This window comes from Balaenoptera acutorostrata, chromosome 2, assembly GCF_949987535.1.
Source record: "Balaenoptera acutorostrata chromosome 2, mBalAcu1.1, whole genome shotgun sequence".
NCBI lineage: Eukaryota > Metazoa > Chordata > Mammalia > Artiodactyla > Balaenopteridae > Balaenoptera > Balaenoptera acutorostrata.
Window position 1 is genome coordinate 21,351,832 of NC_080065.1, and position 17,165 is coordinate 21,368,996.

The 17,165-nt window shown below is 33.8% G+C and overlaps 1 protein-coding gene across 1 annotated transcript in view; it reads right to left on the minus strand.

Annotated features, from left to right (window-relative positions):
- Nucleotides 1–17,165, minus strand: part of CDH12 (cadherin 12) — a 1,005,439-nt gene that overhangs the window by 72,225 nt on the left and 916,049 nt on the right. Inside the window, exon 7 of the mRNA XM_007188231.2 lies at nucleotides 7,877–8,044. Coding sequence (XP_007188293.2) covers nucleotides 7,877–8,044 — 168 coding nt within the window. The remainder of the gene's footprint in view (nucleotides 1–7,876; nucleotides 8,045–17,165) is intronic.

The following is a 17,165-nucleotide window of genomic DNA, read 5'->3' on the forward strand; positions in this document are numbered from 1 at the left end:
ATGACAGTCTCTAGATCCATCCACCCTACTACAAATAACTCAATTTCGTTTCTTTTTATGGCTGAGTAATATTCCATTGTATATATGTGCCACATCTTCTTTATCCATTCATCTGTTGATGGACACTTAGGTTGCTTCCATGTCCTGGCTATTGTAAATAGAGCTGCAATGAACATTGTGGTTCATGACTCTTTTTGAATTATGGTTTTCTCAGGGTATATGCCCAGTAGTGGGATTGCTGGGTCGTATGGTAGTTCTATTTTTAGTTTTTTAAGGAACTTCCATACTGTTCTCCATAGTGGCTGTATCAATTTATATTCCCACCAACAGTGCAAGAGGATTCCCTTTTCTCCACACCCTCTCCAGCATTTATCGTTTGTAGATTTTTTGATGATGGCCATTCTGACCGGTGTGAGATGATATCTCATTGTAGTTTTGATTTGCATTTCTCTAATGATTAATGACGTTGAGCATTCTTTCATGTGTTTGTTGGCAATCTGTATATCTTCTTTGGAGAAATGTCTATTTAGGTCTTCTGCGCATTTTTGGATTGGGTTGTTTGTTTTTTTTGATATTGAGCTGTATGAGCTGCTTGTATATTTTGGAGATTAATCCTTTGTCAGTTGCTTCATTTGCAAATATTTTCTCCCATTCTGAGGGTCGTCTTTTCGTCTTGTTTATGGTTTCCTTTGTTGTGCAAAAGCTTTTAAGTTTCATTAGGTCCCATTTGTGTGGCAGGAATTTTTAAGTGACTATAATGTGATTTTCAAAGACTGAAATAATAGTAAAATAAACTTAAGCATTTTAAGAAAACTGGGGAAATGATATTAACAATCATAGCATATATCCTTTACTCTGGGTAAAATTGTTTAAAATAGTATTATGATTATAACTGCCACCTCAAGAAGGTCACTAGCCATCCAGCTCATAAGCATAATTCTTCTGAGAGTCTGCTAATGGGGCAATGGGGCAACCAGGCTATAATCTTTTATACTTTCCCACATGGGAAACAGAACGAAATAAGTCATCAAAAAGTGTCAGCACTATTTTAAAAGGACTCATATACTCATTAGCAAAGCACAATATGATGTGAATAATGATAATTATAGCACTGAAAAATTATTTAAACATTCTGTTTCTGTTATTTTTTATTTGCTTACATCTGCCCACATAGAGTCTAGTGAAACTCACTAATCCCTTCTCATTGGAGAACTGGGAGTGCAAAGTTTTTCACTGAGCTTGCCTTCAAATTGTATTCACTTTGATCCAGTTTGAGTTCAGCCTTAAAGCATCAGTATCTGACATCCGTAAACTCTTTGGAAAACTTCTAAACAAGACGTACAACTGTATATGAGTGCTTAATATGTTAAAAAAAAATAAACTTTCAAAATACTTAGTTTAAAATGACTACATTTTAATACTCAGTCTCCACCCAAATAGGTGGAATTTTGCATGAATCAAAAAATTCTCATGAGGTACAAAATAATTAACTCATTACCTCTAGTTAATGAATAATGAAAAAGCCTTCTCAGAGAATCAACACTTGCTCCTTCATCACAGATTTTCAAATTGTGCCCTGCAGAGTATCTATATCACAATCTACTGGAACACTTATCTACAATTCAGATTTCTGTGTCTAAGCTACATCAATTGATGCAGAACTTCCATCACTGGGACATAAGATCCCAAGGAATTCCTAAGGCCAATACAATTTGAGAACCACTGGGAGAGCCACTGTGAGTAAGTCCCAGATTATCATTACATGCCTTATCTTCAGGAAATAGTTATTTCTTATTTATTTTTATTGAAGTAGACAAAGGCCCATTTGGGAATTAAACTTGAAGTGTTTATTCCACTTAGTAAAAACCTAGTTTTATAATGTGTCTTGGCTTATTTTTCAAGAATAGAAATAAGAGTCATCAAATATGACTCATGCCCACATTCTATGTGAGAACTGGAAGATACCTGAATATAAACACTTTGTATAATTTTTTAACCCTTAAAATTTATGATTTTCAATGCTTTTTAAACATTTCCTCCCAAATGAGGAGCATATCTAATTTTCATATATCATACATACATACAATATCAAAGAGCAACTTATCTAATTTTTTGTCATATTCGTATCTTTGGTAGGTACTGACCTAAAAGCCACAGACTAAGTAAAATTGTCAGAGAATGCTAGAAAAGTGTTATGTGTTTGAAATTACTTAAATACAATTTAATTATGGGAATTAAACTGTGTATTAAAGTTGATGCAAATCGGCACCAGTACTAAGTTTGAGAAACATAAACAAATATGAATTTATATCATTAACACCCTCATATATTAATTTTTTGTTACTATTTAAAACCGACACCCAGTTCCAATTAAGGAAAGCCTTAACTTACATTTGATCTATACAGTTAACTTTGCAGACCAGTTGGTCCACGCCACCCTTCCAACCTCAAATATTTGAGTGAAGCTGAAGTACTCATTCTCATTTAAATAGAAGTGGAGCTCACATAAGACCCATTATTTTAGTCATGCCTCTTTTGGTATTCTTTCAGAGTAATTGCCACCAACTTCTCTTTCTCATTCTTTCACCTAAAATAGCATATTGGAGGCAGTGATAAGAACAGAAATTCCACCTTTGCCTCAGAGACATCGTTTAGAAACATGCTGAGGGTGTTAACAGTTATTTGTACTTGATCTGCAGGTAGGAAGCAGGCCCTTGGCCAGAGTGTCCAGATAAGTTGAGAGGAGACATCTGTACATAATTCACTTCCTAACAGTCACAGAAAGAGATTGTGAAAAGGACCGAAGTGATTCTCAGCATACACACATTTACATATTCAGGCATATCTTGGGCACTCAAAATCCAGGAAAAATTTTCTCCTATGATATTATTTAAATAAATATATAAATCTATATAAAGTTTTGAATTCTCAAATTATATATTTATAAATAAATATTAAAATATAAATATGTACAAATAGTATATCTAAAAATAAACTTAACACATGAACTTGTATCTTTAGTAGTCAATCTCAGTCATCCCCATGACAATCAAACTTTGGACACCTGGCAGAACGTGATGGTACATTTTCTAAGGCTGGATCTGAGTAGCTGTCAAAATTCAATTACTCTTTAATTCTGTATTCGGAATGACTTATTACATGGTTTTACCAAGTAAATTTCAGTATCAAAGCTTATCGTTTTCCAGGTATAAAGATGGCAAATGGTAAACAAAGAGAAATAGACTTTGTGGCCCCATCTGGGTATAATTGGGTTCATGGTTCTAGGTATAATATTGGATACAATTATATGTTTTAGAAAATAACTATTGTACAAATAATATTTTATTGACATAACTGAATCAATTGTCCTATAACTAGAAACAGTCAATATAAACATGTTTGGTAGGCATTTGATGAAAACAGACTTATTTTATTTTGTTTATTTATTTATTAATTTATTTATTTAGGCCTCGCTCCGCAGTTGGTTTGCTGGATCTTCTTAGTTCCCCAACCAGGGATTGAACCTGGGCCACAGCAGTGAAAGCTCAAAGTCCTAACCACTGGAGCGCCAAGGAATTCCCAAAAAACAGACTTACTTTGAAATACTGTTTTATTTATGACTAAGAAATTGTCTTAAAATAAATATTAATGTCTTATTTTCTGCATTCGAATCCATTTACCATACAAACAGTTCTCTTAAATGCTTATTATATTGAAAAAGAAAGGAAAAAGAAGCAAACACTTCTTTACGTTTCCTACAAATTATCCCTTTTTACGTAAACTATGAAGGGCTTTATTTCACCTAAGTTGTTTTCTTATTCATTACAAGACTATTACAGAGAAGAGACAAGTGAGAGAAGTATTTTGCCTAATGTGAATTAACCACATCACTTAATTGATTTGATCTCATAATGTATAATTTACATCAGCTTGTTAGATGGTTTTGTCATTTATAATTCAAGTAATGGAAACCATCAGCATTTTGCTGTAGCTTATTTTGACAGATGGAAATCCTCTATGGATGTCCTTGATTATCATAGATGGAAGCTATATGACTATATGTAAAAGATTTTACAAAGAAAATATTTTGTTTTTATATGACTGCAGGTAGAGCTCTTTTAACATGCCTGGTATTATTTCTATTTCTGAAACAGTATTCCCTCCTTTGTTTGTCAACAGTTCTCTCTGTAGGACTTTTGGGGCAAAACACAGGCATTAAAGGCAAATTGCCTTTCAAGAGGGAAAGTGATAAAAAGTTCTGAAGTCCCTTCATAAGATTAGGTCTTGGGTTCTCCTACCTAGGAGCTGTGTGATCTTGGACAAGTTACTTAACTTTTATTAATAATATACTCTTGTTCTTTTATTTCTAAAATTGAGAAAATACTACACAGTCATTGTAAAGCTAAATGGGAATATATATGCAAATCAGTTTGCATAATGCATGACACATGGTAACTTATTAGTAAATATCATTGTCACCATCATCAAATGAAATTGGCAGGAAATTCTGATGCCTCAGGGACCATCTATTTTGCAACAGTTAAACAGCAAACTATCTACTCTTGCATCCTACAAATGGCCATGACATTTAATTTTATTTTCATTTCTAACAGATTTATAGAAGGAAATGGATGGAAATGGGTGCTTAACAATGTCACACATGCATATGTACACACACAAAGCCAAAACGAATTATGATTAGTAAATTTTAAGAAATTATCTTGTGCATTTTTAAGCAATGAAAAAAAATGGAGCTCCATGAAGTTCGTCTGAAGGAAGTTTTTTTTTCAGTATAATTGCCTAACAGACATGAACAAATATAGCTAGCTGTGGGAAATTCTCTTGTTAAGTTATATTATGTATGAAATATATGTTTTCTTGACTTTTACATTCAAAAGTTATTATTTCAGTTTGTCATTTCATGTCATATTTTCAGTTTAATTGATCCATGTGAGAAATATTCCTGCAGAAAGAGCACTGGCTTCTAAAGAGGTGGCTTTTCTGTTTATAAATGTATTCTGTCTTTTTCCTCTGAAGGATATAATTCAAAATGACAGTACAGTAAAAAGGGCTTGACACAAAGGCATGTAAGATTTCAAGGGGATTAATTTTTTATTCATGAAAATGTGAAAACCCTCTTCTTTCTTATGATTCAAAAATATCTCTCACCTATTATACTTTCAGGCTATATTTCGAATATGCATGTAACACAAGAAGAAAATAATTAGATCACAGTGATCTATTTGGTATATTCCTTCTACCCTCTCATTTCTGTTTATGATGACAATTCAGCATATGTCTTGTGACTCTTTTGCAGACGTGTTAAAAAAATATGGTTTCAGAGTGGCAGGTAAAAGAAAAGAATATCTTTTCATTTTCATATGTTAAACTAGAAGAAATTTGAACTTTAGAATAAAAAAAAAGCCTTTGCCAGTTTTGTTGATCTTGGGCAGGTTAATCTAAGTCTCAGTTTTCTTAACAGTAAGATGTGGAAAATAAAGATCTCAGAGTGTTTCTGAGGAAAGGAAATATGAAAATGATAAAGTTCCTGACACAGCATGAAAATGCTTTAACAGTTCAAATGCCCTTAACCCCATAATCTTTCCTAGTGGGTCTCATCTAGTTACTCTTAGATCTACAGATTCAACTTCGAATAAATTCCAAACAAGCCTGCTGCTTTGTACAGATTCTTTTCACTAGATAAGATCTGGAATTGATCTTCCTGTCTCCCTGGGACCTGAGCATGCCATCTTGGTTCCCTAACCATACTGTAGTTTCTCTCCCATTAAGATGTTTTCATTTCCTTGTTGCACTCCAGCCTATTTGTCTGGATGGCTGTTCAAACTTTTGCAAATTACCCTTCATCCATACCCAGAAGTTGTTTCCTTCCACTGGTTGAGTTTTATACTCTTCATCTGAAAAACCTCACTATCATCCTTGTGAATAAGAATACTGACACTGGGCTTCCCTGGTGGCGCAGTGGTTGAGAATCTGCCTGCCAATGCAGGGGACACTGGTTCGAGCCCTGGTCTGGGAAGATCCCACATGCCACGGAGCAACTAGGCCCATGATCCACAATTAGTGAGCCTGCGCGTCTGGAGCCTGTGCTCCGCAACGGAGAGGCCGCGACAGTAAGAGGCCCGCGCACCGCGATGAAGAGTGGCCCCCGCTTGCTGCAACTGGAGAAAGCCCTCGCACAGAAACGTAGACCCAACACAGCCAAAAATAAATAAAAATAAAAAAAAAAAGAATACTGACACTACCTAGGAAGATCTCTGCTATTTCTTATACTCTGAACTGAACATATTTTTTATGCACAAATACAAAACAGAATTCAAATGTACAATGTCACCTTTTATGTAAAAGTAGAACAATCTTTCAAACTAGTCTCCTCAATTAGCTATTATTGATTGCCACAAATAAGCAGTAAAATTGTTAAAAATCAGTATTTTTGAGGTGAGAACATGTTCTTATTAATGCCACATTCTAGAGAATCAAATGCATTATTTCTTTTTCCTTTGAAATATTTATTTATATTTTTTCAGTTTCCCTGAATAGAAAGCAAGGAAAGTGTTGCTCTAGGACTCTGTGTTATTAGCCATAACCTATTATTTACTAGCCATTTGTCATATACATCTCAGTTGCTAAAGTCTGAATTAGCAAAAGAATTAGCAAATGATTTCTACTTGCCACTTTTATAACATTTGTTCAGTACACTGACTTTCTGATCACTAAGTAAGGATATTTCCATAAGAAAATATAGGTTGATAATTTTAAGAAAAAAAATGACAAAGTAGTAAATTATGTAAAACCACACAGCTAAAAGAATAAAATATCCATTTAGTTAAATATTCTCATTGTTATATACTTTAGTAGATAAACTCAAACTCTCCTGGAATTAGAAGAGGAAAATGATTTGCTTTGTTTTGTTCTTTAAAACTGTTCGTGCAAATGAGTGTCTAGTGACTTCATCAAATTACTTATATAAGCAATGGAAGAAACAGTTTCTGTATTCTAAGTCCTAGGAACACTGAACTATAATCCTTGAAAATGTACCAGAAATCGAACAGGTACTTATTGGTGTTAAATGTAATACTGCAAAAGAAAACTGGATGTAACACAAGTGAGAAGTATTCATTTTCAATAAGAAATATAGAGTTACAGAGAAGATATAGGTGTGAATTATTCTATTATCATAGAGAGTGTAGCAATTTTCACCTACTGCAAAACTAAAATAAAATACAACTAAAGTAGAGAAATGGCATCACTGCAATGTCATCTGATATCTCCAGGGAAGTATACAGAAATGATTCAACACATATAATTGATAAAGTGAAGGCAGAAAATTTTATGCTAATTATATGATATAACAAATAGTACAGTGGCATATATGTCATAAATCTTAAATTACATTGTACTTTTCATATTTATATTACTTTTTCAACTAGTAAGAAATTAGACAAGATCCCAACCTATTGTGAATATTTTACTTTTATAAGAATTGATAACATGATTCGTACAATTATTGACTCATTTATATTTTTTTCTATTAAAATCACACTATGAGAGAGGCCACGATAGTGAGAGGCCCGTGCACCGCGATGAAGAGTGGCCCCCGCTCGCCGCAACTGGAGAAAGCCCTCGCACAGAAACGAAGACCCAACACAGCCATAAATAAATAAATAAATAAATTTAAAATCACACTATGCATGATTCTAATGGAAAAATGTAATTCTGAGGACATTTAATTTTTAGCTTCTGCTTCCTAAAGACAAAAAGTGTCTGGAAAATTACTGCAATTCCTGTAACATTCAATGAAATGTAAGACATTTTTTAAAAAGCTGCACTGATTTCGACTGAACAGGAAAGAACATACTTTTGGGGAATCGAGGTGGATTGTCGTTGACATCTGTTAGGGTGATGTTGACTATTGTTGCTCCAGCTAACCCTCCCAGTTGTCCGCCCATATCCTTGGCTTGGATGAGGACTTGGTATTGTTCTTTGACTTCCCTGTCCATGTTTGGCAAAGCTGTTCTAATAACACCTTAAGGGGGGAAAAAAATAAAAGATAAATATCACAAACGGTGAGTTTTCCAAAATAAAATAGTCCACAACAAGAAAATGATTCTATCTAGATTCATTAGCAAAAAAAAAAACATGCTAACAAAAATTCTGTGTATTAAAAAGTGAAACACCCAAAACATCCAATGGTTAGGATATAATTAAATATATTGTGGTAATAGCCATATAGTGAAATGCTGTGCAGCATTGTGGAATATGGTTAAGGAACAATGTACTGGCTCTAAAAAATGGTCATCATTCACTGAGTCAACCAAGTTAGACATAATTTATACAGAATGATCCTACCTTTAAAAAATAATCAAATTGTTAGACAATATATATTTTAGATATATAGTAAAAAAATTAAGTGGTTTCTAAAGAATGTCATCTTCTTCTTCATTCTTATCTATTTTTGGGGATACATATATATTACTTTGCTTCTTTGAACACTTGAATATCTCCTTTGTGTATTTTATTTTGTCTTTCAGGATTCCTCTTATCTATATTAGCCACAGGTTTTTTTACTTAGATCTTATTAAGCTTTGCCATTGCAGGGATTTTGTCTCTCTTGTCACCAAGTGACTATACTACAACCTCTAATGGAGTGCTTGTCATTTAGAAAAAACTCAATAAGAATGTGTTGACCATCTAACTAGTGGAATGACTGGCTAAATGAAGGAAGGAATCTATAAATTATTTATTTATTTATTTATTCATTTATTTTTGATGTGGGCCATTTTTAAAGTCTTCATTGAATTTGTTACAATATTGCTTCTGTTTTATGTTTTGGTGTTTTGGCCACGAGGCATGTGGTATCTTAGCTCCCCAACCAGGGATTTAACCCACACCCCCTGCATTGGAAGGCAAAGTCTTAACCACTGGACCACCAGGGAAGTCCCTATAAATAATTTATAATCATGAGTCATGATATTTATGCATATTTACATAGTCTACTCATTTTCTGTTCTTGTGTTTGAGTGTAGAACTAATTTATATTTATATTTATGTCTGCATTTACATTTATATTTATTCATAGTGTAACAACTAAAACCTTCTGGATTTATTGCAGGTAAATTGTGAATACATTTTATAACAAATTCCAATCTATACCTAATGATTTTAGGGAGAGATTGCAGAAAATTTGTCTTAAACCCATGTGTCTTTGATATTATTTCTTAAATAATAAGGCATATATGAATAACAAATTTAATATCAATTATCAACACAAAATATAGAATCCTAAGCACAAACTGAATATACATCCTTATTTTATCTGTACTTACCTAATGCTGTTCTTTTGCTAATTCAGACTTAACTACAATCTGAAATTTCTTTTGGCCCTTGGCAGAGAATTGTTGCAAAAAAGGCAAGTTCCATTTTTTCTCCTGCTATTTTATTCATGCACTGCTACTGACACCCTTTTACTTCAATCTGTTTGTCCTTTCTTCAGCTTGGATTTCTGATGTTTCATTTCCAAGTGTCTTAACTAAGATTCTTCATCTCTGTATCTCAGTGGCTTGGTCCTACATGCCTTAAGCTACATGACTTCTGCCTGCCTTATAATATTTATATTTTCTAGATAAATGCCTGGGTTTAATTCATACTCATACTATATTTTCCTGTTGTTGACCAGATTTATCTTTACTCAGTTCATTTCCAGTAAGTATATAGGTATATTTCATACTCCACTCACTTAATTTCTGGTATGAAAATTTTCAATATAATTTACAAATATAAGTTTGATATATAAATTTTATGATATATGTATACATATGTAAAACATTGATTTTATAAAAAAGAGAGCAAATAAGCATTATCAGACTTATTTAAGACTAGAGTTTTTTTCTGATGATTTGATATAATTGTCATCAATACCCCTAACTGCCCTGCACTCCTCCTCCATTTTGTGTCTGATAGGGGATCTAGCCGCCGCTTCCAGCCATCCTTTTAGTTTAATGCTGCCTTTGGGAGACTGTATATTAGAATTTAGAGAGGAAAGGGTTGTGCATGTAATTTCAAAGGAAATCTCCTCTGATGACCATGATGTGCTTCCCCTTCCCACCACCATTTTCATTAAGAGCCACTGTCCCAGAGAAATAAAATACTGCATTTCTAGAATTTTTTTAGAGTTGAATCTGGGGAATCAGGCAGACAACAAAGTTCATTGTGAGTAGAGAATCCTTAAATACTGTGGTCTATTGAAAAAACCTGGAGGTGGGGGGTCGGGAATCTCCTATTCAAAAAGTTACTCTTCTTGTGGCCACTGGTTGTTTCTAAACTTCCTAACATTTAAAACCAAACAAATGAAAATGGATTGCCTGGTCTTGAGCAAGGAGGAAACTTGAAAAGGACTGGACTAAAGTGCTTCCATAGCAAAATGTAACCATCCGAAGGAAATGCTACATTCTGTCATTTCAGATCTTAGATTTAGGTTCAAGTATCCATCTCTATTTTTCAGTATTTGTATATAAAGATACAGCAACAACCGTGTATGATAATAGTTTAAGATTAAAAAGAAAAAACATACATTTTATAAAACAGTATAAATACTTCACAGATACTCCACAGTAGTGATACCACAAACACTAATTAATTTGAAATAATTATGAAATAAATCCTATTTTTTGGGAAAAAAAAAAAGAGTAGATAAGCAAGTTTACATTGAATACTGGTATGGTCTTGTACCTGATGAACTTTCCAACATATGCAAGATAATTAGAGCAAAATTAAGAATGAGAAAAATAGATTTTATTTCTGCCAATATGAATGGAAATGTATGGTTGAGAGAGTTATAACCTTAAATTAAGGTTATAAAACCTTATAGTACCAAAGGATACTAATCTGCCAGGGGATATATTCTCCCTTTGCAATCACCTTGGTGCTATAGGCAAGTCCCTTAGTTTTGGTGGATCTCAGCTTATTTCGTAAAAATGGGTTAAATATGCTGATGAAAACTTTTTGAGATGAAAATAATGCAATACTATACATGAAAAATCATGAAATATTACATGTGATAATCGAGGATTTGGTTTTATCTGAGTTTTTTCTTGAATTGAGTGCTTAACTGCAGGATTGAAACATGGGACAATAGATTCAGTCAACACTTGTACTAAAATATGTTTCATTCAGGCACTGTTCTTAGGTTTAAGGGTATAATGGCGAAGACGCTTCCATCTGCCCCTCCAATTCCACTATATATACTTTTCTAGACTTCTCTCTGCTCTCTGGTTTCTGGTTGCCCTGGGCCAATTGACAGGAGATTAGATGGTAGAAGGAGAATGAGGTTGGGTTTTTCTTTCCATGGATCCCCCATATGCCACACTTTCTCTTGCCATGGTCTCTGCCTGTGTCTCTAGAACACCCTCATTCCTTCATCCCCAGTGTGGTAACTGCATCCACTTCTTATTTCTTCTCCAGATTCGGCCTTATCCCTTATGGTTTCCCTACAGTCTGCTTGCACTTTAATAAAGAGTCCTTTTATTAAACTAATCTCAAATTGCCCAACTGGATATCATCTGTCTTCATCTGGGAAAATAATTGATAGAGTCTCTGTATAAGGTTCTTTCATGGAATGTACATTTCATGGGTGTGTGTTCCTGTAAAGTGGTGAGGAGGTCATAAAGAAGCTCTTAAATGATTAAGCTAATTTCAGATGGTGATTGGTGTTATGAGGAAAATGAAAGAAAGTCCTCTTGAAGGTAGTATCAGAAATGTCCTCTCTGAGGAAAGACTGCAATCCCAGAGAAGTGGAAGAGGCCGACTTAGAAAGAACCCAGGGAGGAGTATCCCAGGGATGAAAAGGATGAGAGCACTACTTCTTCAAAGCATACAAGAATAGAACTTGGAGGTCCATGTGGCTGCAGCCTACCACTGTTGGGAGGGATGGTATAAAATAAGACCACAGAGTGGGAGAGAAGCGAGATAGTGGTTTTCAAAGATAAATAAACTCTCTGGGAAGGCATCTTGAAAATCAACAAGTAAGACTACATCAAACTAAAAAGCTTCTGCATAGCAAAAGGAATAATAGACAGAAATGAAAAGGCAACCTATGGAGTGGGATAAACTATTTGCAGATCAGGTATCTGATAAGGAGTTAATATCCATAACATAAAAGAACTCATGCAACTCAATAACAAACAAAAAAAATCTTACTTAAAAATGGGCAGAGAAACCGAATAGAAATTTTTCCAGAGAAGTCGTACAAATGGCCAATAGTTACATGAAAAGGTGCTTGACATCAATAATCGTCAGGGAAATGTACATACATCAAAATTACAATGAGATCCATATCACCTTATGATTTTTAGTATGGCTGTTATCAATAATTCAAGAGCAAGAGATAAAAAGTATTGGCAAGGATGTGGAGCAAAGAGAACCCTTGTGCACTGTTGGTAGGGATGTAAATTGAAAATAGTATGGTGGTTCCTTAAAAAAAAGTAAAAAATAGAGCTACCATATGATCCAGCAATTCCACTTCTGAGCATGTATCAAGAGAAAGAGAAAACAAGATCTTGAAGAAATACCTGTGCTCCATGTTCATTGCAGCATTATTCACAGTAGCCAAGATATGAACACAACAGAAGTGTCCATCAACAGATGATTGGATAAAGAAGGTGTGATATAATGGAATTATAATTCAATAATTATAATTCAATAATTCAGACATGAGGATGAAAAAAAAATCCTGCCATTTGCAACAACATAGATGAAACTTGAGGACTTATAGAAACAGAGAGTAGGTTGGTGGCTACCAGGGGCTGTGGGGTGGGGGAAATGGGGAGATTCTGGTCAAAAGGCACAACTTACAGTTATTAGGTGGATAGGTTATAAGGATAGAATGTATATCATGATGATTACAGCTAATATTACTGTATTATATACTGGAAAGTTGCTAAGAGAGTAGTTCTTAAAAGTTCTTATCATGGAAAGGAAATGGTAATTCTGTGACCTCATGGAGGTGTGGTTAACACTATGGTGGTGATCACTGTGCAATGTATAAGTGTATCAAATCAACACATTGTATACCACTTACTTACACAGTGCTATATGCCAATTATATCTCAATAAAGCTGGAAAAATGCTAATTATTAATTTGAGACTATTCATATAGATTAGGTGGATGGATGGATGGATAGATAGATAGATATACATAGGTAGAGATAGATACAGAAAGGTAGAATGAACAATGGATGAATGGCTGCATTCTCCATTCACTGAGGATTAGAGTCCAGAGGAGACCTAGACCACTAGTCTGTTCTCAAAAGAGCAGTCACAGTGGTTAGGTCTGAGCATGAAGTGGTCACAGAGCCCTTCCAATCAGAAATCCTCAGAGATTATCCAGGTCGCTCAGATTAAAGACCTCACATAATCTCCATCTTCCCACTCCCTGATCTTAACTCTCTGATCTTATCTTCCACAACTCCCTCCTTTGTTCACTAGAGCTTTTAACCCTCTCTTCCCTCTGCTGGAAATGTTCTTTCCAAAATGTAACCATAAACAGCTGCTCTACTTCCTTCATATCTGTCATCAAAGTCATCTTCATAGGACTGTATTGGTCATTCTAACTGAAATTCTATACTGAATTAGTTTCCTATTGCTTCTGTAATAGATTGTTTTAAAAGCTAGTACATTCCTAAGCTTTATTAAAAATACGGTGTTCATGACTACACAGATAAAGTGTATACTTTTTAAAAAACTGTTGCCAATAATGTATTTTGATGACAGGAAGAGTTATCAGGTTATCTTGGGTAGGAAGAAAATTTAAAGATAGTATGGTCCGACTTTGCACCTATAACATGCCTTAACTATTCTTTAAGATTTAGAAGTCACTTCCCCAAAAGTTCTTTTCTCAGGAGTTTCCCCGCTCTCATGAGTCTATATCTAGTGCCTAGTAGTCACACTATGTATCATAGAGCAGTATCCTAGAAAACCCAAATGTAATCTTCTGAGGACCTGATGTCCTCCCCCAAGTAGGTGGGGATCTATTTGAGGATCGGCTTGATGCATCTCAGTATCCTGGTAGCACAGGACCTGCCAGGTCATTGGTTATAAGTAAATGTGCATCAGTTTACCCAAATCCAGGAAATCCATACCCAAATCCAGCACCACTGGCTTATCACTCATTACCTGCTTTAACTCTTCCAGTAATATGAAGCTCACAATCTCATGAGGTGCGTGCCCCTCTTATTTATGGACAATCATTAACATCTTTTTTTCTTAATGAAATCAAAATTCTTTCTTCCTGTAAATCATGCCATTGATAGCCCTCTGGAGCAGCAGAGAATACAACTAGCTCCTCTTCTACATGACAGCTCTACAACTTCCGAAAGGCATGTACCACATCCCCCTGGAGTATTTTCCTTTCAAGACCAAATAGTCTTAGTTCTATCTGCAGATGTGTGCGTTCCATGGTTTCTAAAATAAGGCAAGTGGAGTTCACACAGAGTTCTCGTGAAGTGTGACAAGGCAGAATACAAGGAAACTATTGTCTGCAGTACATTTTTAGTCATGTAATTTTACTGCATATATGTAAAATATTACAAAAGTGGTAACGGCACGTGTTGTTTAATCTTAATAATTGTCTATTTCCTATTTCACTCTTGAAGAAAAAAAGAGCTTCTGTCTTTATCTCACCAGCACTGACTGAAGTGTCTAAATCATGTAAGACTTTTCTCTGAATTAAAGTCAAAGGCATGCTCAGGCCATAAAACATTGTAAATATGTACATAGTAGTTTATATAAAGAATTAGCTCAAAATATAAAGTCTGACCCATGCTTTAATTTTACTATGGGGCTTTAAAACACTAACACATTTTTTTTTTTTAAAAACTGAAAAGAATAAATATCAGTCAGGGTGGATGAGGTTTTATTTGGGAAGTAAGCTTGACGATAATAATCTCTAATCAAAAGGTGATAATTGAACTAAAAATCTTGAGAAAGTGTCAGTTCTCTCAGCACTTCATCAGATTTCCCAGACAGAAGCTAGGACAGAATCATAGAGCATGAAATATCAGGATAGTGGATAAAAGAAAAAAAGAAAGTAACTCAGGCATGCAATCCCATTCTCATTCAATTGTTTTCATATGAATCCTAAAAATGCACATGTGAATACATAACATAAAGACACAAATATGCACTTCTGACAGTGCACATAAACAAAAAGGCATTGATGAAAAAGTTCTGGAGATGGATGGTAGTGATGGCTACACAATGTGAACGTACATAATGTCCCTGAATAGTACACTTAAAATAGCAAAATTTCTGTTATATATATTTTACCATGACAGAACAATTTAAAGTTTATAGATTTTTTAAAATGTTGAGATAAAATAGTATTATCAATATAATGCTTCTCAGGTAGAGCTCAGGTTATTTAGAAAAATCAACATATCATCACCACATGATACACCAAATAGCAATATCTAGTTATCCAACTCAGACTAGATTTTAAAATCGTTTAGGGAAAAATTCAAATACTTTAAAAGAATTTTAAATGTAAATTAAGTCATGAGATCAATCGTTTATAATAATGTTTGTTTTCCTGAATGAAATAATTCTATTATCAATGCTCTGGAAATATTTAGCATCTCAATTTCATGCATCAAATAAAATATTGCAATGCCTCTTGTTTAACATTTTATAGATTATAAGTGTTTTTCTAATGTATCATAAATATTAAGTGTAAAATATATATAATAATATATGTCAATATGACAAATATTTTAGTGTTTTATAAACATTAAGATAATAAGGATCAACGTTATTTAATGTTTTATAAATGTATCTACATTTCTGTTTTTTAAAAATATTTAATAATCATTTGAGGCATATACATGAATGCATGCAAATTTTAAGTTACAGTAAACATTCTCTTAGGTAAGCCAAATAATTGCCAAATTAGCCAATTTTAAAGTTAATTAGGGGCTTATTTCATAGAATGCATCAATTTATATTATTTATAAATAAACCTGCCATATTTATACCTTGGATAGAGATGCTAGGAATGTTTGTCAAACAGCAATGTCAATGAAAACCTTTAAAAATATGTTCTCATTCCAAATGAATACTAAATAGTTATATTTATCTCTTCATAAATACTTAGGCACCAGAAGTTTTGATGAGACTCTTCCTTTCGAAATTATTTTAAACTGGTTTCTACACTCAAATGTGGAAAATTTTAGATAATATTAGTTTTTCATGCATTTTATTTAATAACAGCAAAAGGAATCATAAAAGGAAACTATATGGCTGGAACAAATGGGAGCTATTTCTGAGAAATGGCAATTATCCTTGAGTTTTGATTTATTCTTATCTACCACAAGGTGATAAATTTGACAAAAAGTCTTCTTAATGGTTTCTGTGCATGAAGAACTAGTTATCATTCTATTAATGAAGTGCCTCACCATCTACTCTTTTCCTGTCTAGTGGTCTGGGGCATTGTTAGTATCAAGACTTCTGTCTCCAGTGAAAATCAATGCTTCAAAAAATCTATTCCATAGTTCATGCCAGAATTGTTTCACCTTCAGTTCTAAATAATAAGCATGATATAAAAATATAAATACACAATTAGAAAAGACATATTATGAATATACATACTCTTCTGTAAAATGATACTTTCTGAAGGCATTAGAATTTATCTAAAGTTGATATTGAACAAGTAAAATCAAGGGGAGGGCAAGTAAACCCTTCATATAATTGTTGTCTGTCCAGTATTAATTTGACCAAAGCAATTATATTCTGCACCCACGCTTTATGCTTCGATTCACCTTTATATGATTTTTTATCTTGCTTTTTTAGTTAGGTACAGTCTCCGTCTATAGTTATTTTTCCAATATTAAATCTTTGATCCTTCTTCTGCCACATTTATTCTGAGTATATAAACTCATCTACTCTATGGAATTAATCACTGCAACTCAGTAAGCGAAGCCTAATACTAAAAACCTCCCTCCTCACCAATCTCTAGACACCTTCCCTTCTTTTTCTCCCATCCTTTCTGTCTGTGAGAAGTGCTTCTCGGAGGCTGAAGTGATCTAGGAGACAGATATTGTCCTCACTTCTATTTCTGTTAGATTACCAGTTATGGTAAATTTGGAAAATGTAACTGT